The sequence below is a fragment of the Plecotus auritus genome, assembly GCF_963455305.1.
Source record: "Plecotus auritus genome assembly, chromosome: 3".
NCBI lineage: Eukaryota > Metazoa > Chordata > Mammalia > Chiroptera > Vespertilionidae > Plecotus > Plecotus auritus.
This window is the reverse complement of record NC_137772.1, coordinates 219,975,714-219,998,022: the sequence shown is the minus strand read 5'-3', so window position 1 is coordinate 219,998,022 and position 22,309 is coordinate 219,975,714. Positions and strand designations below refer to the sequence as shown.

The 22,309-nt window shown below is 60.7% G+C and overlaps 1 protein-coding gene across 9 annotated transcripts in view; it reads left to right on the top strand.

Annotated features, from left to right (window-relative positions):
- The window catches only part of ELFN2 (extracellular leucine rich repeat and fibronectin type III domain containing 2), a 49,232-nt gene extending 27,172 nt beyond the window's left edge, over nucleotides 1-22,060 (top strand). For 5 of the 9 annotated variants that reach the window (XM_080660322.1, XM_080660321.1, XM_080660323.1 and 2 more), the window contains exon 3: nucleotides 18,761-22,060. In XM_080660322.1, coding sequence (XP_080516448.1) covers nucleotides 19,202-21,772 — 2,571 coding nt within the window. In that variant the 5' untranslated portion in view covers nucleotides 18,761-19,201 and the 3' untranslated portion in view covers nucleotides 21,773-22,060. The other 4 variants (XM_080660320.1, XM_080660327.1, XM_080660326.1 and 1 more) reach the window with 4 other exon arrangements.
- Nucleotides 22,061-22,309: the final 249 nt, after the last annotated feature.

Here is a 22,309-nt window from a genome sequence, read left to right as displayed (position 1 = left end):
AGGTGGGATGGTGGTGACCTTGACCAAGAAGAGACGTGTGAGCAGGCGTGGGCTTGGGCGAGTTAAGGACCTGGACTGGCTGAGCCTGGGCATCTGAGGGCACCTGTGGAAGTGTCCAGCAGGCAAAGGCCGGGCTCTGGGTGACCAGGGGCATGAGACCACCCACATGGAGGGAGGAGCAGCAGTGTTTAGGGAGGGGCTAGGGCAGGAAGGGGCTCCAGGAATCAGGTGCCCTGGAGTCAGGTGGGGTGTGCGCCTTGGCAAGGCTCTCGCCCTCTCGGGTCTCCTTTTCCTCTCCTGTTACGTGACAGCAGCTGGAGGTGCTAAGGGAGCTGCCAGCTCTGGCCTTTCCTAAAGGACCCAGAGGGTCTGCAGGGCACAGAGCGAGGGGCACTGGGGTAGCCGAGGAGGTCCCACATACAGTAGCTTTGATAGGGGAGCATGGAAATGAGTGTGCCAATGGAGTTTGCTTGGCCAGAACTTACTGAGCAGCTGCTGCTTGCCGGTCCCCAGTGTGTGGAGCAGGGACAGAGGGGGACTTGGCCATGGTCCCCACTCTCAGTGTGGGTGTGTGATGATACAGCACCCAGAAGGCCAGGAGTGGTACCTGACTTTAAACAATCCCAATCTGCGATTCTTTAGGTATTTTATAAGAGACTAGTGGCCCGGTGCACGAAATTCGTGCAAGGGGGGTGGTTCTCCCTCAGCCCGGCCTGCACTCTCTCTAATCTGGGACCCCTTGGGGGATGTCCGACTGCCGGTTTAGGCCTGATCCCACAGGGCTGCTGGCTCCTAACAGCTTACCTGCCTGCCTGCCTGATCGCCTCTAACCACTCTGCCTGCTGGCCTGCTTGCCCCCATCTGCCCCACCCCCCGCCGGCCTTTTTGCCCCCAACTGCCCCACTTTGCTGGCCTGATCGCCCCCAACTGCCCTCCCACTGGCCTTTTCACTCACAACTGCCCCCGCTTGCCGGCCTGATCGCCCCAACCGGCCCGATTGCCCCCACCAGCCTGATTGCCCACAACTGCCCCCCCCCACCGCTGGCTTGCTTGCCCCCAACTGCCCCCCCCCGCCAGCCTGCTCACTTCCAACTGCCCCCCTGCCAGTCTGCTGGCCCCCAGCTGCCCCCTTGCCAGCCTGCTTGCCCCCACCTGCCCCTCCCTGCCAGCCTGCTCACCCCCAACTGCCCCCTCCCCCCCCGCTGGCCTGATCACCCCAACTTCCCTCTCCTCCTGGCCTGATTGCCCCTAACCACCTCTGCCTCTGCCCCACCACCATGGCTTTGTCCGGAAGGTCTCCCGGTCTAATTAGCATATTACCCTTTTATTAGTATAGATATTAGAGACTGGTCATTTATTTTACACAGTAATTTGCAGGAGGGTTTCCTTAAATAGCAGACTCTCCAGGGGTGTGCACTAGGTTTCCATTTGCCCGAGTCCCCTCCTGGCCCGTGAGTTCCTTGCTCACCTTTGTTCCATGTGCTGCCAAGCACCCTAGGCCGGGCACGCAGCAGGTGCTTGCAGGATGTGGAATGTCTGGTTGGCAGGCTGTAGCTCCTCTGGGGACCCCTCTGGGGAGTAGCAGCACCCCTGGCCTCTCTTCTGGGCTTTTCCAGGTTTCGTGCTGATGCTCTTGGTGACAGCAGGCAGGGGCTTGTACCCGAATCCCGAATGTGCTCCCTGCCCCTTCCCAGCCTGGGTTTCCCACCCCCTGCTGGTCCCCTGCAGGCCAGAGACCAGTTTGCCAGCCCAGGACCTGGTGGTAGTAGGCCCTCAGGTCTGTGGATAATGGGCCATCGCTGAAGGGACCCCCAGGGTGTCTCACCCACCCGCTTACAGAGGAAGCCAGAGACCTGAATGGGGAGGGCCTGCTCAAGTCCTTGCTGCCCCAGAGCTGGAAGGCGAGGGACCAGCGTAGGCGACCCCTCTCACCTGGAGCATCGTGGCAGTGGAGGGGCAAACAGCTCCATGGCTACACTGGGTGTGTCTCGGGCTCTTCCCCTTCTAGCCGTGTATCTTTGGACAAGTGGCTTCCCCTCTCTGGCCTCACTGTCCTCATCTCTCAAATGGGTGTAATAATAATGCCCACCTCGCAGGCTGTGCAGAGGGATAAGTGAAATAATTAATGAGTGCTCCGTGCGCAGGCGCAGATAGGAGGGCTCGCGTCCCAGCCTCAGCCCTTACCAGGGTGACTGGTGGCCACTTAGTCTTTCTGAGCCTTGGTTTCCTCATTTGAGAAAAGGGTCTGATGACCTGTCATCCTGTTCCGTGGGGGGCTGTGTCTGCACGCACATGAAGCTTGGCGAGGCCTTCATTGACCACAGCCCTGGGCGTTTACTGTGCCGACTGTGCTGCGGCCAAAGCTTAAGGCGGGACACCTGTGCTCGCCCTGCGGCCCGATGGTGGGGTGTCTATCGGGCAGTTGGGCAAGAATGGGGAGACTCGCTGTGGGGGAGGGGGAGCTGCCTGGGGAGAAAGCAGGAGGAAGGGTCTGAAGTGGGCGACTGGGTCAGGTCATGTGGGGCCTTGATCTTCAAGAAAGACTTCTGGTTTTAGCCTGGGAGCCACAGAAGCTTCTGGAAGGGCTTTCTGTGGATCCGTGCTGGATGGCATTTTGAGAGGCTGTCTGGCAGCTGAACAGAGCAGAGGGAGGAACCCAGGTGCTGGAGGTGCTGGGAGGTATGGTTGCCACCCAGAGAAGAGCCAGCAGTGGCTTGGACACAGGTGTGTGGCCTGGACAGGTATTGGGATGGATTGGAGTTGAGGGATAAGGCAGAGGGCAGAGTCAGGTGATGGGACCCAGGCACAGAGAGGTATGGTAAAGGGCCCACAATCACACAGCCAGAGGCTCTGGGAGCGAAGCCTCAGGCCCAGCCTTTGTAGGAGGCCGTGGCTTGGCCTGCTGCTGTTGGTGGTGAGCGGTCCGCACAGGGGCTCCGTGCAGTGGAGGCAGAAGGCTGGTCAGAGCCGGTGGGGTGATGCCGTCCGTGGCACTCTTATGCTTCATTCGCGGGCTCTGCTCAGCGCCAGGCATAATGGAGATTGATCAGGGTGTCTGCCAGGGAATGGGGGATCCATTCTGTGTTGGCCACCGCTCCACTGAGCAGGGATTGGCACGTAGAGGAGCTATCAGGGAAGGATGGAGCCAGGGCGAGGCGGCACCTGGCATGTGTGATTGTGAGAGAGACCCGGTTTACAGCCGGCACCAGCTTCCTGGGGAGATGGCCTGGACCTCACTGACCTTGGTTTTCCCATCTGTAAAGTAGAGGTTGTTCCAAGAAGGATGAGGAAGTTGGGACTTAGCACAGGCCTGGGGCCTGGTACCTGCTCAGGAAATGTGGGGTGTTATTATTATTGTTGTTGCTGTCGTCGCTGTTGTATTGCAGCTGGAGTCGACCTTGTTGGCTGAGGGGTCAATGGCCTCTCTGACTTGGGACATGTCATGGTCTGCCAAGCCAGCTTAGCACGGGGACAGACGATGTCCTCGAAATGATGGGCCAGTGCCAGGCCCGAGGCCCACAGGCTGCAAAGCCCAGGCCGGTGTGAGTGGAGGCTCCGGGTGGGAGGATCAGGAAAACTAGAGAGAGACGGGCTTCTGCTTCATGGACAACAGAGGGTTATGTGGAGTCCAAGAAAGACCGTGCAGGGAAGGGACACAGGAGTCTGAGGAACCATGGGCCGGGGGTGACTTTGAGGCGACTGGGCTGTGCTTAGAGACTTTCCTTTCCTGATTTTACCAGGGAAACATACAGGAGGCCCAGAGAGGGTGCGGGCCTGGCTCAAGGTCACACAGCAGCTGGTGCTGGGAGCAGACCTGCTGGCCTGGGGGCCTGGGCGCTGCCCCCCTCTGTGAAGGAGGAATGCGATCATTTATCAGGGGAGTTTAATAATGAATGAAGTCGAATGTCTTTAATGCAGGCAGCAGGCCCAAAGCAATAAGGGACTCTGTATTAATTCGCAAGTTAATGAATATGCAGGGATGTCTGAATGATTAATGGGGCTTCTGAAGGCCTTGGGAAGGAGTGCGTGAGCTGCTGCTGCTGGAAATATGAATATTGCATACGTCTGGGAAGTCGGATAAGCTGGGGAGCAGGTGGGCATTCACGAAGCAGAGGACTCCAGGGGCACCAAGGGCTGGAGGAACACACCCAGGGCCACATAGCCAGGGTCATGGCTAAGGGCTCTCGTTTCTTGCTGTGTGATCTTGTGCAAGTCACTGAATCTCGCTGAGCCTCAGTTTCCTCATCTGCAGAGTGGGCATAAAAATAGCGCCTGGTTCCAAGGATCTTGGGGATGAAACGTGTGACCGTCCTTAGCCCAGAGCAGGTGCTGTCCGAGCCTCTGGTAACGGCCGTAGCCTTTCTAGAAAGGAGGGCAGAGGAGTGGTTGGGGAAGGCCAAGGAAAGTATAACAGGACCAAACTCCTTTAAATATGGACAGCACTTTACAGCGTGTAAGGGGGAGGGGATCTGTCTCCTTAAACTACCCCTTCGGTCCTTGCAGCAGTTGCTTGTGCTGGGGCAGAGGAGATGGGTGTTGGGGAAGCTGGAGGGCAGAGAGGGCTGACCCAGGCTACCGAGCCAGCAGGGACAGGGTCGGGCCTGGGCCCACGTCTGCACCCCTCACCGTGAATCTGAGGGGCTGCAGGTGGAACCACCGGCCAGCAGGAGGGGCCCTCCATGCACTGACCGGAAAAGGGCCTTCAGCGTATGTTGGGCCTGGGGTTAGTCCTGCATCACCTCTGGGAGCCTCGGTTTCTCTGCCTGTCGGGTGAGGGCCTGCCTGCCACTCAGGGCTGTTTTGAGACTTTGATGAGAAAATAGGACACTGACCCCTCACCTGTGCCGGGTCATGGGGAGTCTCAGACTCTGCAAACGTCATCCCTGTGATACTTAGAGCACCCGGGGGCGCGGGGAGGGTGTGTGTGCACCAGCCCTGCCTCGTTCCTGGGGAGCTGTGGGTGCTGGGCCACTCTGTAGCTTTGGGTTCTTGGGCACATCCCTTAGTCTCTCTCAGCCTCAGCTTCTTCATCCTTCAAGTGGGTGGAACATGAGATCCCCACCTCTGCCCCCGCCCTGGGCACACACCCCAGCCCCGTGCACGGGCGCCCTTTTTATGCTTTCATGGTGCCTTATTCCTCCTTTCAGCCGGGAACATTTATGGAGCGCCTCCCGGGCGGGCGCAGTGTTGGGCCCTGGGTTTACGGGGTGAGACCGCCCTCCCTGCCCCTGTCCGGGCAGAAGGCAGGTGTGAAACCAGGGTTGCTTGATGCAAGCTGGGATGGGCCATGGAGGCAGAGGACAGTCCTGCCTGGACGTGGGCAGGGTCTGGGAGAGGTGCTTGTTTATCATGTTGTCTCCCCGACTAGTGCTCCCACCTGAGCTGTGTCCTTTGGCTGTGAGGCCTCCGCTCCCAGCAGGAGATGCTGAAAGGATGGTTGTGGGAGTGAATGAGGGAGTGAATGAGTGAATGGCTGGGGTCTAGGCCCCTCTCCCTGACGCTTCCCAGCTCCGGGCCAGTGAGCAGGGGCAGAGCCAAGCCCCTCCCCGGGCTGTCCCAGTGGACCCAGCCTGAGCCGGTCTTGCATCTTCCTCCTTTCCTCCCAGGTCTCTGGCTGGGGCCCGGAGGGCCTCCCTCCTGTCGACCTGGCTGGGTCAGGGAACTGTAGGTCGTTGGGTGAAGAACCTGAGCCATCATGGTCATGGGGTGGCATGCTGTTGACAGACGAGGAAACCCCTTTCCCAGGGGAAAGGGCTGTGGGGCAGGGCTAGGGTTACAGCACCCGCGGGCTGCTCCTCGGGCGTGGCCCCGGCGTGCTGGCCCGGCTGCGTATTTATAGTCTCTGCTGATCTATATTAACGCCGGCCGGCCCAGGCCTTCGCAGCCTGTGCATCTCAGGATGGCTTTGAGCCCTCTGGGGGCTGTGGAATCAGAGCTCACTTTCCCCTTCACAGCCCTGGGGCTCATCCTGGGCCCTTTGCCTGGAGAACGTCACCTGCCTGGGCCTGGGCCTGGGCCTGGGCCTGGGCTGGGCCCCTCTTTGGTGGGCTCGGCGTCTGTCTGTGGTCTGTTGTCATGCCTCGCTTCCCTCCAGCTCTGCAGGGAGACGTGTACCCAGCATGGCTTCAAGTGCATGGGCTGCGTGGCCTCGGGCAAGCCACCCCTCTCCGAGCCTCAGTTTCCTTGTCTGTGGAATTGGGCATAATCCCCACCCGACGCTGTGAGCCAGCCTCTGAGCACTCAATGCTTGGGAGCCGGAGTCACTCCTCACGCCTCTTCTAGTTCTCGTCACGAGCAGTGTCAGAGCCCCTGGGGACTCGAGTGCCATCTCCGCTGCCGAGGTGAGGCCACCGAGGCCCCAGGGGCGGCATCACTTGCCAGGGCCATGCTGCCTGTTGGGACAGAATTCGGACTCATCCAAGTCCGAAGGTTCCAGCTTCCCAGACCCCATCTCCTTCCCAGGCCCTCAGGGTCCTTGGGAGGCCAGACTCCTCACCCACCAGCTTGGTTCCCACCCCTGTCGCCATGGGAACAGCTCCACTAACTCTATGCTTCTCTTACAGAGCAGAGACGACTGGCCGCCCTGAGCGCAATTCAATTCAACAGACATTTACTGAGTGCCTACTATGCGCCAGGCCTTAGGCTAGGCACTGGGGTGGGGGCGCAGAGAGGAAGATGGGGCCCCATCCTCAGGTAGCTCCAGGCTGGGGGGCTTGGAGAAGACAGGCCGGGGCTGAACACCAGCTCGGAGCCAGGAGAGAAGCTGCCTGCCGGGCTGGAAGCAGCAGAGCTACCTGGGTCCCAGTACATCCCTGGAGAGCTTCGTCCCTGGTCTGCGCCTCAGTTTGCCCATCCGTAAAATAGGGGCGAAGGGGAGGGGTGAGGCAAACGCTAGGGTCCTTCCAGGGTTTCATGGGGATGGAGGCAGGGGATGGGGTAGAGCAGGGAGGCTTCTCACTCCCTGCAGAGGAAATCTCTGAAAGCTGCTCCGGGCTGCAGAGGGTGGGGAAGTGTGGGGGTGGCACCCCAGGCTCAGAAACAGCATGAGCAGAGGCCCAGAGGACGTACAGGTGCAGCCCTGCAACGCGGGAGGTTGTGAGCTGTCCTGGGGTCTGAGCTTAGAGGGAGGGAGGGCCCCAGGGCTGTACTTGGGGACGAGAGCTCTATTTGTGGGCTGTTGAGGATGGACGTGGAGAACAGATGGTCCTGCTTTGTCCTGCGCCCTTCTCCTCCCCTCTCTCCCTGGGGTACTTCAGGGTCACTTGCCTATAGGTGCTTGTGGCCGTGGTCGAGCCTGCACGGTGCTAGGCCCTTTACACTTAGTCCCCATTGCAACCCTAACAGAGGAGCATTGATGGGCCCACTTCACAGGTGAGGATGCCCAGGCTGAGAGGGAAGCTTTTTGTCCAAGGTCGTGATCTGACCCTCCAACTCCCGCCCCACCCCCCGCCCGCCATGCTTCTCCCACTAGTGCTCACTAAGGGGGGGGTGTGTCTCTGTCTAGTGTGACATCTCCCATCCTAGAAAGTCCCAAGCCCTGAGGAGCGTCTGCTAAGGCCACCGCAGATGGGTCTGGAGGGGAAAGGGGGATCCCTCAGATGTTAGCAAGACGGGCTTTCTCCAAGACCTGAGTTTTTGCCCCCACAGTGACCCTCTGAGATGGGGAGTGAGGTGGGGCTCCTTCCCACTTTACAGATGAGCAGACTGAGGCTCTGGGAGTCATGTGGCTAGTTCAAGGTCGTGGCAGTGACATCCTGGGTAGGGAGCTGCATCTCCTTATTAATCCTTATCTCTGTTCAAGTCCCGGAAGATCTGTGCAGAAGCTGACCCCACAGGCCCCGCCCCCTTCCAGGGAGCGGAAAGGACTGACATTGGAATCACAGACCTGGGCTGAAATCCTGGCTTTGTCTTGCACAGATGGTGTGATCTTGAGCAAGTCATTCATTACTCTGAGCCCCGGTGTCCTTATCTATAAAGGGGAGCAGGCCTCTTCCCTTCGGTCACTAAGATCTGTGTTGAGCACCTCCTGGGGCCTGGTGCTAGGTTCTAACCCAGAACTCAGTCCAGGTGTAAAAGCAGCAGTTATGATCCCAGTTATGATGGAGGAAGCCCAGGGGGCAGTGGGAACCCACAGAAGGACCCCAATCCGACCATTTTAATTGGTTGTCGGGGGGGAGGCAGGAGGGCACGAGAGGAGAGCAGGAGCCAGCTCCACAGGACCCCAGTTTTCCCAGAGCAGTAGGGAGCCAACAAAGGCTTCTGAGCAGGAGAGCGCCATGCTCAGATTTACGTTTTAGAATTGGCTCATCCTCTGCTGGGTGGACGGGTTGAAGGGGCGGTCAGATGGGGGCAGAGACCAGTGAGGATGCTAACTGAGAAATCCATTGGGGCAGGGAAGGAGGCGGGAGCAGAGCAGGAGTAGTGGGTAGGTACATAGACTTTCCAGGTACAGGGAGCTGGGCAGCTGTGGGTGCTTCTCGATGGTCAGGGAATGGGGGGCAGAAGCAGCGGTGGGGAGGGGGCAGGTGCGGGAGGTGAGTCCAGTAGAGGACGTGGGTGAGTGGAGTTTCAGGAAGGAGGCAGCTGGGACCAGTGGTTTGGGCATGGTCAGCACTTGGAGGTTGATAAAAGAAGCTCTGGGAGGGAATGAGATGGGGAGGGGGACTGGGAGAGGAGGGCAGGTGGCTGGGATAGGACCTCAGGGAAGGCAGTGGAGCCGGAGGGGGCCAGCCTGGGAAGTAGGAGGAAGGTATCAGGACGTAGGTTGGAGGAGGAAATGACAGGTCACATTTAAAGGCACTCCCCCACTGCCAGGTGCTCAGGAGGGGCCCAGGAGGGGTGGTGCCCACCTGTCTCTTCACGGGAAAGCAGACTGGTAGGGCAAGCAGAACCCAGTCTGTGCCCTCGCCATCTGGAGGGGGAAGGTGTTGGAGAAGGAGGGAAAGGGGAGAAAACATTTGCATGCATAACAAGGCTGGAGTGAGGGAGAGAGAAAGAGGGAGCAGGAGATGAAAAGAAATTTCCATACGCCAGGATCTTGTTATTCAACCCAATTTTCAAAGGACCACAGCTGTCGCACTGAGATAATCCGTTAATTATAACAGCCATTGTGCTTGGCATTGGTCGAGAAACAGAGGCTGGGGACCAGGCTTTAGGGGGTGTGGGGAGCAGGTCTTTGTGGGGCTGGACCTAGGAGAGGGGGCAGGCATAGGCGAAGAGAGGTGTGTTGCCCTCCAGAATGAAAGGAAGACACTGTCAGGGGCCAGGCCTCATCCCTTTTCTGCTGCCTTCGTTACATCAGTGGGTGACAAGGACCATGGTAACTATACCGGCAGCAGCTAACTTTATTGAGCACTTACTATGTGCCAGACCCTTCTTGTAGCTATTCACTCTACTGCCTCCCCCACGCCCCTGCCCGAGGTAGTGCCCTTCTAGTCCCATTTTACAGAAGAGGAGACTGAGACTCAGAGGAAATCAGTAGCTTGCTGGGGCCACGCTGTTGGTTCAGTGGCAGAGCTGGGATCTGAGCTGAATGTGGCCGCCCTTCCAGGGGAACGGTAGGGAGGGCTGGCCTCTGTGGATTGGCCACACTGACATGGTGGCCATGTGTCCTGAGCAATGGTTTCTGCGCAGCTAGCAGTCATGGGATGGCCCTCCCCCGGGCATTTCTGGGGCTCCTCCGCAGGGACAGAGCTTCCTTGTTCTCTGAGGCCACAGCTGCAGGCCTCTGCAGGCTCCCCCACCCGCTCCCAAGAAAATAGTCCCTGTGCCAGGAGAGCGGCCCCGTGTGACAGCCTGGTTTGGGGTTGTGATGGGTTGTGGCCCTAGGAGGGGTTCTCCCCCTGGCTCTGGTGGTCTGCGGGCCCTGGGTGCTGGCGTCTGGAGAAGCCGTGGGAAGCTCAGGCAGGAGTCCCAGGGGAGCAGAGCGAGGAGAACCCAAAGCCTGTGGGAGAGCCGTGGAAGCGAGGGGCCATCCCAGAACCCCCAGAGCCTGGTGCAGCAGGTGCTGATCCAGGGCGTGGCTTCAGCAGCTAAGGCCTTAGGCCTCCTGGTGTCCACCAGCCTTGGCTGGACCCTCAGCCCTGGCCAGCTGGCAGTGTCTGATGCCGGAGGGGGGGGGGAATTGTATTTGGGAGTGAGTAACCCATTAACCCCACCAGGAGCCCCTAACTCCACCCAGCAATCCAAGCAGCATTGTTGAGGAGCCAGGGGCCCCACAGAGTGACAGGCAGGTTTGGGGGGCCATCTGGGTGCTCCCCTGGTTTGGGGTTCCTACCCCAATGGGCTTGCTTGGAGCCAAGGTGGTGGGGGTTGTGAACGGGTCAGAGCAGCTTGAAGTTCTGTAGGACTGGTGACCACAGAGGCAGGACTCAGAAGACATTTAGGACCAAGGAATCATAGACACATCATAGAACTCTTGAGCCCCAGATGCATAATCAGGGAGTCCCCCCAAAAGACGCAGAGCCAGGGAGGCAGGGATGCTGATACCTTGGGTCCCAGACCAGGAGGCTCATGGGATCCCCCAAACAGGCCAGGATTCTAATTGGTTCCATTCTGGGCTTCCCTCTATTGCTGACCTTGAAAACCCCAGTGCCCGGGGTCAGCGGGAACCTCAGCCGAGAGGCAGGGAGGAGGGGTCCACCAGGGCCGTGACACTTGCTCTGCTGCTGATGGGATGCAGACCCTGGGTGGCCACGTCTCCCGGGGTTTTCAGTGGATTCCAGAAATGGAGATTTTAAAAATAAAATCTCCCAAGTTTTTAACTTTGGCAACTAATTAAAAAATAAATCTAAAATGACCGCCCAGATGAAAGAGGAATCCACGGCATCTCCTGATCCAAAGGCCGGTGTCACGGAGGGCCCGAGCCACTGCGTAGCAGCTGTGAGACCTCAGTGTCCACCTCTGTAAAGTGGGAATAATAAGAAGGTTGTGCTGAGGATTAAACCAGTCAATGCGAGATGCGCTCAGGCCCAGTTCCCGTAAGCCCAGGACTCTGTTTTCATCTTGCCCCAGGCGTGCATCCCTCTCCAGCCAGGCTGCCTCGGAGTGGGTCACACTCCCTGACACCCAGAGCCTCCACTTCTCCCGGGGGGGGGGGGGGGGACCCTGATACACCACTCTGCCTTGGGACAGCCCTGAGGATGGTGGAAGGCAGGGAAATGTTCACCCCGTGAGGCCCCGGAGGAGGAGCAGGTGGAAGAGGCAGAGTCGGGAGGGCGGGCCTAGCTGGCGCCTAGTACATAGTAGGTGCTCCATAAATGTTTATTGAATGAATGAATGGAGGCCATGCAGGCAGAGGCAGCCGCGCGTGCGCAGGCACTGGTGAAAGAGCGGGTCCAGTGAAGACTGGTGAGTAGTGCCCGGGGCTGCAGCTGAGTGGGGGCCTGGGGTTTGCTGGAGCCAAGGCCAAGAGGCCAGAAGGGACCAGGTGGGGGAGGCAGGGACCAGGTGGGGGAGGCAGGGACCAGGTGGGGAAGGCAGGGGCTAGGTGGGGGGTCAGGGGTAAGGTGGAGGAAGGCAGGGACCAGGTGGGGAAGGCAGAGGTCAGGTGGGGGGACAGGGATCAGGTAGGGGGACAGGGGTCAGCTTGGGGAGGGTAGGGGTCAGGTGGGGAGGCAGTCATCTGAATAACCTAGAGGATTCTGGGAAAGATATGACTCTGAGGTGGGAGTAGGAGATGGATTTGATACCGGTCATGCTTGGCTGTGGGCAGGAGGATCACATGCTCTACCAAGTGCCTGGTGGTGGGTGGGGTGAGTGCTGGGCTGCTTGGGGCTGGGGAGTGGGTGCCAGGGAGTGGCCATGTGACCTGTCTCTGAAGAGCTGCCACAGAGCCAGTGTCGGGCCTCTCCTGCCAGGCTGCTGGGCGGTTCCCCAAGGCCCTCCATCCTCCTGCCTACATGCTTCCACGGAGGCCTAGACACCGCACAGGTGCTAACGACAGATGTGACACCCTGGGAGCAGGGAGGCCCAGGGACCGGTTGAGTGCATGGGGAATGACCCTGTCGCAGCGTACAGAGGGCTTTGGGGTGGGCCCAGGAAACCAGAGACCCACGTACACAGCTCTTCTCCCCTGACCAGATGAGGAAACTGAGGCCCAGAGGGGTAAGGAACTGACCGGCCAAGGTCACGCAGTGAGCCAGCATCAGTGTCCTCACTGCCTGTCACACTGCAGACTAGCCCAGGCCTCTTCTTGGGCCAAGGTGACTGGCCTCGGAGATGAGTGCCCGGCTTGGCGAGGCCTCGCACACCCAGCTGTTGCTGCTGCTGAGCAGGGTTCTTCTTATTGAGCTCTTCTGGGTAAGTTGGAGCTCGGGGCAGGGCCGGGCACATAGTAGGTGTGCCGTAAACACTGTGGATGTGTAAGGAACGTGGGTGAGTGTGTAGCTAGTTGGACAGCGTGCCCCACCTGCCCCAGGTGTGAGCTGCAGGCCTGGTTCCCGTTTCCTTCTGACACGGACACGGATGCAGCCGTGGCCTGCCCGCCCCGCGCAGGATGGCACAAAGCCGGGAGCAGGTGCCAGTATCGAGGGGCAGGACCCAGCTCCCCCGATTTGTGGAGCAGCTGGCACAAAGGCATGAGACTAATAAGACCTGATTGAATGGGGGTGGACGGACACCCAGCACCTCGGGTGAAACCCAAACAGAGGACGTTGTGAGGGCGTCGGAGCTGCCTGGCGGTGTGTGTGAAGGGGGTTTGGCTGGCATCTAGGACAGCAAGGTGAGGACACAAGGCTGGCACACTCTCACTGCTCTGACAAGCATGATGTCAAACCCAGGAGGCAGAGGCCCCTGGTGCCCATGACTGCTTAGAGCACATTGGCACGGATGCTTGGCTTCAGGCGACACATTTTCAGGAGGGACCTTGACAGCAAGTGTGACCCTGGGCAGCTGGACCCGAGGGTGGGGGACTTGACACCGTGGCGCAGGAGGAGCAGTGGAGGACGTGAGGTGTGCATCTTGGATAAGCAGGGGCGCGAGAGAACAGGTTAGCAGACACCAGAAGGGCCTTTGAGGGGAACTCCTGGCTGTGTTCAGTGGCTCCTGACAGCACTGGGCCCGATGCGCAGAGGTGCGGAGCCAGACGTGGCTTTGTGATAGAAGAAGACATTTCTAACGATCAGAGCCCTCCAAGAAGGAAGTAAGTGGCCTCAGACGGGTGCAGAGATCCCTGTCACTGGAGGCATGCGAGTTGGGGGGAAATCACCTCTGCAGGGATTCTGGAAAGTCTGGCAGTTACAGGATCTCAGCCTGCTCCAGGTTCCTGGCTGTGTGGTCTTGGGTGGATCCCCGGACCTCTCTGAGCCTGGTTTCTCCACCTGTGAAATAGAAAACATCAGCGGGGGGAGGTCATGTCATGGGGCTAAAAGGAAGGCTCAGCACATTTCTGGCACAATGTGAGCACCCCATAAGAAGTGGGGCCGCTCCCTCTGTTATTTAACACCCTGTCCCTAGCCCTGAGCTCTCATTCTACACATCATGTCCTGGGCACATGCCCCATGCCTGACCGTGTTCCAGGTTTGGAGGTTACAGCAGCGAACAAGAGGAAGCCTGCTTTGATTTCATGGTGGGGGCGGGGAGGGTGTGATAATAAAGAACTAAACGATGCTAGGTAGTGTTGAGTGTTCTGAATGGACCAAAGGCATGGTTGAGATGACCTGCTGGTGTCAGGGAAGGGTGGGTTTGGGGGGAGCAGTTGAGCAGAGGCCTGAATGAGGTAATGGGCTGTTCAGATACTGGGGGAAGAGCATCCGAGGCAGAGAAAATGGCACGTGCAAAGGCCCTGTGGTGGAAGGGGCCTGGAGTAGCATAGCTGGCCTGGAATCAGGACTTCTGCTTGATGGAGAAATTGAAGTCTCCACTTGTGCACAGACCACGCTGCATGCTTTCCTGGTGGGGAGGGAAGTGCTGTTGCAAGGGGCGGGAAATCCACTAGACACCCATGCATGTCCAGGCCCTGCCGTGGGACCAGCTATTTAGAGGAAGTTGGGCAAGGAGAGAACCTCAGTTTTCTCATCTGTAAAGTGAGGCTACCTAACAGTGCCAGCCATGCGGGGCGATAGAAGATTTAAGGAACATAAACGTCAGACACCAATGAGCCACGGGGTAAGGGATAGCCATGACTGTCTTACAGGGGTAGAGACTGAAGCCCAGAGAGGTGCATTCATGTGCTCTGTGTCACACAGCTCAGCCTTTATTCCGAGGACCCTCTGCCTCCAGCATCCATGCGTTTTTCTCTCTGCCCTGCGGCTGGGCTCATTCCACCTGAAATCCAAATGGTTCCGTGGTGAAGGCATGGTTATCCCGTTTTAGAGACGAGGACTCAGGGCCCAGAGCGGCCTGACGAGGAACCCTTGTGAGGTGGAGGCAGGAGCCTGAGGCGGAGCATTTGCTGGGCCTCCTGCTCTGTAAGCGGATACCGTCTCCACATGTCCTGGAGTTCTGTGGGAGCCCCGGGAGATGGTGGAGAAGCTGGGGTTCGGAGAGGGTCTGCAACTCGTCCGAGGTCTCTGAGCTGGCCAGCCCTGTATCTTCCTTGCTGACCCCTGCTCCCCACCTCCACCACCCCCCCCCCACTTGGCCAAGGGACACTCAGGCCCCACGCTGTCCATCCTCTCATCTGGCCTCAGGAAGTGGGAGGCCAAGACGCTGAGCCCTGGGCAGCAGCCCTGTGAGGTGAGCATGCACATCACAGCCTCGAGGGCTAGGAAGCATTCATCCCACTTTATCGATAAAGACAGGCTCGTGCCCTGTGTCCTGGGTTAGCGTGTCAGGGCAGTTGCTCCCAGGGGGACTCGAGGTTGGCAGGTCAGGATCTGTCACTGCTACCCTGGGTCCTGAGCTGAGCCGCCACCAGCGAACATGTCCCTTCCCCAGTCCTGGCCCCAGTTTCCCCTCTGAGAGGGGCTGGGAGTGGGCTGAGCAAGGGCCCCCCTTCTTTCCAGCTCGGAACGAAGTGCTGGGATTCTGAGTCTGCAGAGGGGTCTTCAACCTCATGGCACCAGGGGAAGAAGGGCGCAGACATCAGCCCCTGACTCTGGGGGAGGGTGTTGCTGAGGCCTGGAGATGGGGAGCTATTGGCCCAGAGTGACTCAGACAGTGTGTCCCGCCCACTCTGCACTGAGACCCCGCCTCAGCTCTGCCTCCCAGATCCGTTGGGTCTGGCTAATGCTTCTCCTCCTTCTCCATATGCAAGGGTGCCCCCCTAAGAAGGGACATCAGGTGGTGCCCCAAGGGTGCCCCAAGATCCCTCGATGGCACACTGGCGCCCAACTTTGCCACGTTCCTTCTCTGTGGTGGAAGGGGAGAGGCACCCTTAGAGAGGTGCTGGTGGGCACTTGGGGCCTGACCCTGCTCTGGCCAGAGGCCACCCACTGCCGCCACACCTGTGTGTGTGTGGGAAGGGGAGACGGGCACAGTGGGGACGGGGATGGAGGGGTCCCTGCAGGCCAGGTAGGCCAGGAGCACTGTGCTTGGCCAGACGCTGCTGGCCCGGACTGCGCCATCAGCCAGCCCTGCCAGGCTCAGCGCCATCAGCCAGCCCTGGGCAGAGAAGGCCTCTGCTTCCAACAGCTGCTGCCTGCTGCTTCCCCTCCCCCCGAGCTGGTCACAGGCTGTATTTCAGTGGCTCAGCCAGGCCCAGTGCTCATCCGTCTCCGGGTCCCTGGGTGAGTGGTGGGTGGGCAGCAGGTGCTGTGTCCTCTCCTTCACCCCTCCCATCTATCACCTCGCTGTGCTGCTCTGCAGAGTGTTGGTCCCTGGGTCTCAGACGCACCCTCCATTCCTCGTCTCTCCCGCTCAGCTGTCGGCATGCTTTGCTTTGCAGTCCTCCCCAGTCCTGCCTCCTGTCTGCAGCTCCCTCACCTCTTCCTTCTCTCCCCGCCTCCAGGTGTGTGTGAGGTGGCATCCTGCCTCCCCAACTCTTGTGTGCTGGGAAGCCCCTGTCACGAGCCGAGCAGGCAGGGGAAGGCCGTGAAGCTCAAGGTCCTAGCCTCAGGCCCAAGGGAACCCCTCTGGCCAGCACCCCCTCCCTCACTGTGAGTGGGTGTGCAGCAGGCTGGGGGCCAAGTGCTGCCGGCAGCGGCTTCAAAGCCTTGAGGTCGGTCCCCTCCCGGCTGCGTCAGGCCCCACGGGTGGTGGGCAGGCAGCCCAGGGACAAGGACAGGGATGACAGGGTGATGGGGAACCTTTCCCCCCTCCGTCTGAGCCTCAGGGGAGAGTGAGCGTGGGGGGAGCTGGACGCTGGCCCAGGCCGTCCTGGAGACCAGGAGGAGTGGGAGAAAGGGCCACGGGCAGGGTCACCTTGAGGGCTCAGGTGGGCAGAGCTCCAAGTGGCTGGGGTGGGGGTTGGGAAGGGAAGAGATGGGAGAGGACTAGCTCCCACCCAAGCCTGGGCCCCTTCTCCTCTTCCCTCTTCTCCCTCCCCCACAGCCTTTTCACATCCCCCTCCTCTCCCCGCAGCATGGCCTGATGTTGTCCCAAGGCTCCAGCAGCTCAGCTTTGCCTGGCAGCCCCTGCGCCTGGCTGAGGGGGCCCTGGTTTAAGCAATTCAGATCTGAGGATGGGAGTGGGGGTAGGGGGTCTCTGTGGGGCTAAAGTTGCACATGTGCACACATGCATGCACATCATACATGTGCTTAACATGTCAACATATAGGTAGGTGTTTGCCTATGTTCCCCTGAGATGCCCCCCCACGCCCATGTTCACCCCTGTAACTGGCCACAAGGCCACATAGCCTGTGCACACAGGCAAACGTGCGTGCTCACGCCTGCCGCACACCCGTCTGCTTGTATGTGTCAGCACACCCTGCACTGGCGCGCTGAGCAGCGCACACCTGCGCGTGCACCTGCATACAAATGCGGTCCCCATACGTTCTTGTGGGAGGAGGTGCAGAAGGTTCTCTGGAAGGGCGACTCGGCGACTCAGCCTCCTCTAGTGCAGCCTCACTGCCTGTGTGTGTGTGGGGGGGGGGGGGGTGCAGACTGGGGCCCCAGGAAGGGTGGAAGGGACTGGCTGGGGGTCCCCTCGGGGCCAGAAGCCACATTGGACAGGAGCTCAGGTCTCTGACTCGAGCCCCACCGAGACTGCATTGCACAGTCAGGGACAGAAATGCTCCCTGCTGCCTCAGCACCCCTCCTTCCAGGTGCCCCATCCCCACCCCTCCTTCCAGGTGCCCCACCCTCAGCCCAAGCTGTCCTGCAGGGGACTAGGTGTGAGGCCACCCATGGGAGGCCCTGATCATCCTGCCTGTGACTCCAAGTCAGCCTTTAATCTGAGGGGTCATCTGGATGCCCTGGCCACCTGCCACCTCCACAGACACTGCCTGCTTGGCCTTCCTGGGGCACTCCCCCTCCCCGCCACCCTTTCCTCTGTCCCAGCAGCCCTCTGGGGCCAGGACTGTAAATTGGTTTTACTTTAAAGACAAAGGTTTAACATTTTTTTCCCCTCAAAGTGTTTTCCTTCCTGGAGTTTCCCAGGAGCAGCAGCAGGAAGCAGAGGTGGCTCCTGTGAACAGTCTTAGGCTTTCTTTACCCAAACATGGATTTCTCTGCCTAATCTTCACATCCCTGGCCACTGCCTAGGGCACAGGGAGGGAGCACCGGGCTCTTCCCGCAGTCGAGAGAGCCCTGGGTGGGGGCTCGGTTTCCCCACTTGGAGAACGAGGGTCTGTCGGCTCTGAGCCCTGCGCCCTCTCCCCTGCCCACCTGCATCTTGGGCACAGGCAGCCTGGCTCATGTTGCTTCCCCCATTAGGTGGCCAGCAGCGACCTGGTCCCCACTTTGGGGCTGTGCAAACAGGCCCAGGTAGTGCGCTTGATCTCAGGGCTGGGCTGCAGGCCTCCTGAGTTCTGCTGCCTCAGGAGCCTTGATCCTGGCCCAGGTTGTGCTGTGTGACTCATGGCAAGTCTCTGCCCCTCTCTGACGGGGCTTTGATCACGTTATTCTGGAGGCCTTTGGCTTTTGTGCCTGCCTGAGGGCTCCCCGCCAGCCCTCCCCCTTTCTTTGAGGAGGTGGGATTGGGGGCGGGTGTGTGTCTGGCTTCACTCTCTTGCCCTCTCTTTCCCTCAGCTCTGCTCCTGTCTATAAGATGAGCTTGTCCCGTGTCCTTCCTTGTCGGAGACCCCAGCCCCTGCTCCCCTGCTTGGGGGGCCCACAGCCACGCTGCTCTGCTCCCCTCCCCCATGGAAGCCAAGACAAGGGAATTATTTTTGGAACAAGAGCAGTTACACAACAAATGCATTATTTATCTCTGGGCATGGAGGAGAGGAGGCATTTTGCTGGACTTCTTAATTCTTTCACTGCATTGGAGGGTGCCTGCCCGGGTATGTGGCCATGTATGTGTGGCTCATTTGTCCTGCACAAGACTAGGTGTGCTTGTGTGTGTGTGTACCTGTCTGTGTGCATGCCGTGGAGTCTGGATCACGTGGGGCATGTAGGTCTTTGTGTGGGCAGGTGGGCGAGCGTGGACGTGGGTGTGCTGGGGCGTGTGAATGCGTGTGAGTGTGTGTGCACCTGAACTGTTAACTTGCCAGACTCCCTTCTGTGCCCACTGGCCTCAGACTCTGCCCCTCCGCCCTCCTTCCAGGCCCCAGCTCCCGCTTCCCTCTCTCACCGCCCACCACACTCCCCTTTTTACATAATAGACCCCAGAGTGCTGCTGGCATAGAGGCCCCCCGCCCCGGGAGGGGTGGAGAGGGACTGGGGGCCTGCACTTTGAGCCCTCACACTGATCTGTCACCCCTCTCGGTGCTGCCTTTCAGGAACCAGGTGGCAGATGGGTGTCTTCCTCCCTGCCCCTGTCTCGCTGGCTCCCCCTCAGAGCGCCACGCTCCAGCCTTCCGTGGGGATCGGATCGTCTGAGCCCAGAACCTGAGGAGAAAGGAGAGGAGGAGGAGGAGGCGGGAGAGGAAGTCAAGCTCTGAGGGCCGTGCACATTCCCAGCAGAAGAGCCACCTGGGAAGCAGGCTGTGGGGCCCGCAGCACCCCTGGCCCTGGCCTGGCCGCGGTGCCCAGCGCCTGCTGGTAGCGCCCAGAAGGTCCCCAGCAGTTGGTTCTGGCGGAGCCTGCCTCACCTGGGGCCCCTGTGCTGGGGGTCGCCCCCAAGATGGTGGCAGCCCCAGGGAGGACTGTGCTGCCAGCCCCAGCCCCAGCCTCCAGCCGCTAGGCTCCCTGTGCCTCTCACCCCGAGCCCGGCCAGCGCCATGCTACGCCTGGGGCTGTGCGCGGCTGCACTGCTGTGCGTGTGCCAGCCCGGCGCCGTGCGCGCCGACTGCTGGCTCATCGAGGGCGACAAGGGGTACGTGTGGCTGGCCATCTGCAGCCAGAACCAGCCGCCCTACGAGACCATCCCGCAGCACATCAACAGCACCGTGCACGACCTGCGGCTCAACGAGAACAAGCTCAAGGCCGTGCTCTACTCGTCGCTCAACCGCTTCGGGAACCTCACCGACCTCAACCTCACCAAGAACGAGATCTCCTACATCGAGGACGGCGCCTTCCTGGGCCAGTCGAGCCTGCAGGTGCTGCAGCTGGGCTACAACAAGCTCAGCAACCTGACCGAGGGCATGCTGCGCGGCATGGGCCGCCTGCAGTTCCTCTTCGTGCAGCACAACCTCATCGAGGTGGTGACGCCCGCCGCCTTCTCCGAGTGCCCGAGCCTCATCAGCATCGACCTGTCCTCCAACCGCCTCAGCCGCCTGGACGGCGCCACCTTCGCCAGCCTGGCCAGCCTCATGGTGTGCGAACTGGCCGGCAACCCCTTCAACTGTGAGTGCGACCTCTACGGCTTCCTCACGTGGCTTGTGGTCTTCAACAACGTCACCAAGAACTACGACCGCCTGCAGTGCGAGTCCCCGCGGGAGTTCGCCGGCTACCCGCTGCTGGTGCCCCGGCCCTACCACAGCCTCAACGCCATCACCGTGCTCCAGGCCAAGTGCCGCAACGGCTCGCTGCCCGCCCGGCCCGCCAGCCACCCCACGCCCTACTCCACCGACGCCCAGCGGGAGCCGGATGAGAACTCGGGCTTCAACCCCGACGACATCCTTTCGGTGGAGCCGCCGGCCTCGTCCACCACAGACGCGTCCGCCGGGCCGGCCATCAAGCTGCACCACGTCACCTTCACCTCGGCCACCCTGGTGGTCATCATCCCGCACCCCTACAGCAAGATGTACGTCCTGGTCCAGTACAACAACAGCTACATCTCCGACGTCATGACGCTCAAGAACAAGAAGGAGATCGTCACCCTCGACAAGCTGCGGGCGCACACCGAGTACACCTTCTGCGTGACCTCGCTGCGAAACAGCCGCCGCTTCAACCACACCTGCCTGGCCTTCACCACGCGGGACCCGGTCCCGGGGGACCTGGCACCCAGCACCTCCACCACCACCCACTACATCATGACCATCCTGGGCTGCCTCTTCGGCATGGTCATCGTGCTGGGGGCCGTCTACTACTGCCTGCGCAAGCGGCGCCTGCAGGAGGAGAAGCAGAAGTCTGGCAAGGTCAAGAAGACCATCCTGGAGATGCGCTACGGGGCTGACATGGAGGCTGGCTCCATCGTTCATGCCGCCCAGAAGCTGGGCGAGCCCCCATTGCTGCCCGTGTCCCGCATGTCCTCCATCCCATCAATCATTGGGGAGAAGCTGCCCACTGCCAAGGGTCTGGAGGCCGGGCTGGACACGCCCAAGGTGGCCACCAAGGGCAACTATATGGAGGTGCGTACCGGCACCAGCACCAGCACTGGCACCGGCACTGGCACCGGCACTGGCACTGGCACCGGCACTGGCAGCGGCAGCGGCGCCGGCACCGGCGGGGATGGCTCAGCCCAGCCTGAGAATAACCGCCCGGGCGCGGGGAACAGCCAGGGCTCGGCCACGGAGATCTCCACCATTGCCAAGGAGGTGGACAAGGTCAACCAGATCATTAATAACTGCATTGATGCCCTCAAGCTGGACGCGGCCTCCTTCATAGGGGGTGGCAGCAGTGGCGGGGACCCTGAGCTGGCCTTTGAGTGCCAGTCCCTTCCTGCGGCCACGCCAGCCTCCTCGGCAGCCTCCCCGGGGGCCCTGGAGCTCCCCAGCTTCCTCCCACCCCCTTTCAAGGAGAGCTCCCACCACCCGCTGCAGCGCCAGCTGAGCGCCGATGCCGCCGTGGCCCGGAAGACCTGCAGCGTCTCCTCCAGCGGCTCCGTCAAGAGCGCCAAGGTCTTCAGCCTGGACGTGCCCGACCTCCCATCCCCCGCGGGGCTGGCCAAGAGCGACTCCAAGTACATCGAGAAGAGCAGCCCCCTCAACAGCCCGCTGGACCGGCTCCCGCTGGTGCCCTCGGGCAGCAGTGGCAGCGGCGGCAGCGCCGGCGGCGGGGGCAGCGGGAGCGGCGGCGGGGGCAGCGTCCACCACCTGGAGGTGAAGCCCGCCTTCCACTGCAGCGAGCACAGGCACAGCTTCCCGGCCCTGTACTACGAGGAGGGCGCCGACAGCCTGAGCCAGCGCGTGTCCTTCCTCAAGCCGCTGACCCGCTCCAAGCGGGACTCCACCTACTCGCAGCTCTCCCCCAGACACTACTACTCGGGCTATTCCTCCAGCCCCGAGTACTCCTCGGAGAGCACGCACAAGATCTGGGAGCGCTTCCGGCCCTACAAGAAGCACCACCGGGAGGAAGTGTACATGGCCGCGGGCCACGCCCTGCGCAAGAAGGTCCAGTTCGCCAAGGACGAGGACCTGCACGACATCCTCGATTACTGGAAGGGGGTCTCGGCCCAGCAGAAGCTGTGACCCTCTCCTCCCCGGTGAGGTCGGAGGGGCAGGGCGGGGGCACGCGGGGAAGGGCCCGGGCAGCCGGGCAGGGGCAGCCGGGCAGGGGCGTGCCGGGGGCCGAGGCCGAGGAGTGGACGCACACGCACACCCACATGCACGCACCCACGCACACACCTGACCACCACCTGACTGTGAACAACCACCACCCGACAATAAGGGACAGGAAAACAAAGACACGTTCTCCTTAAAGTTTACACAGATACCGAAACCAGGCGTCTTTACTGTGCTGCCCAGGGACTCTGCTGGGGTGTGCGGGGCTGGTGGGCGGGAGGGCAGGCGAGGAGGCCAAGAGAGGGTGGGGCCTGGGGCTCTGGGACTAGGGACAGGTTTGGGGGCAGAGGAGCCTGCAGCAGGGGGAGGTCCCCTGTTGGGGGCCAGGAGATTTAGCACCAGGTGGACATAGGGCATGGTTCCCTTCCTTTATGGACGGGGAAACTGAGGCCCCGGGAAAGGAGGTGATAACCCCAGGGTCACGGGACAGGTTAGAGTCAGTTT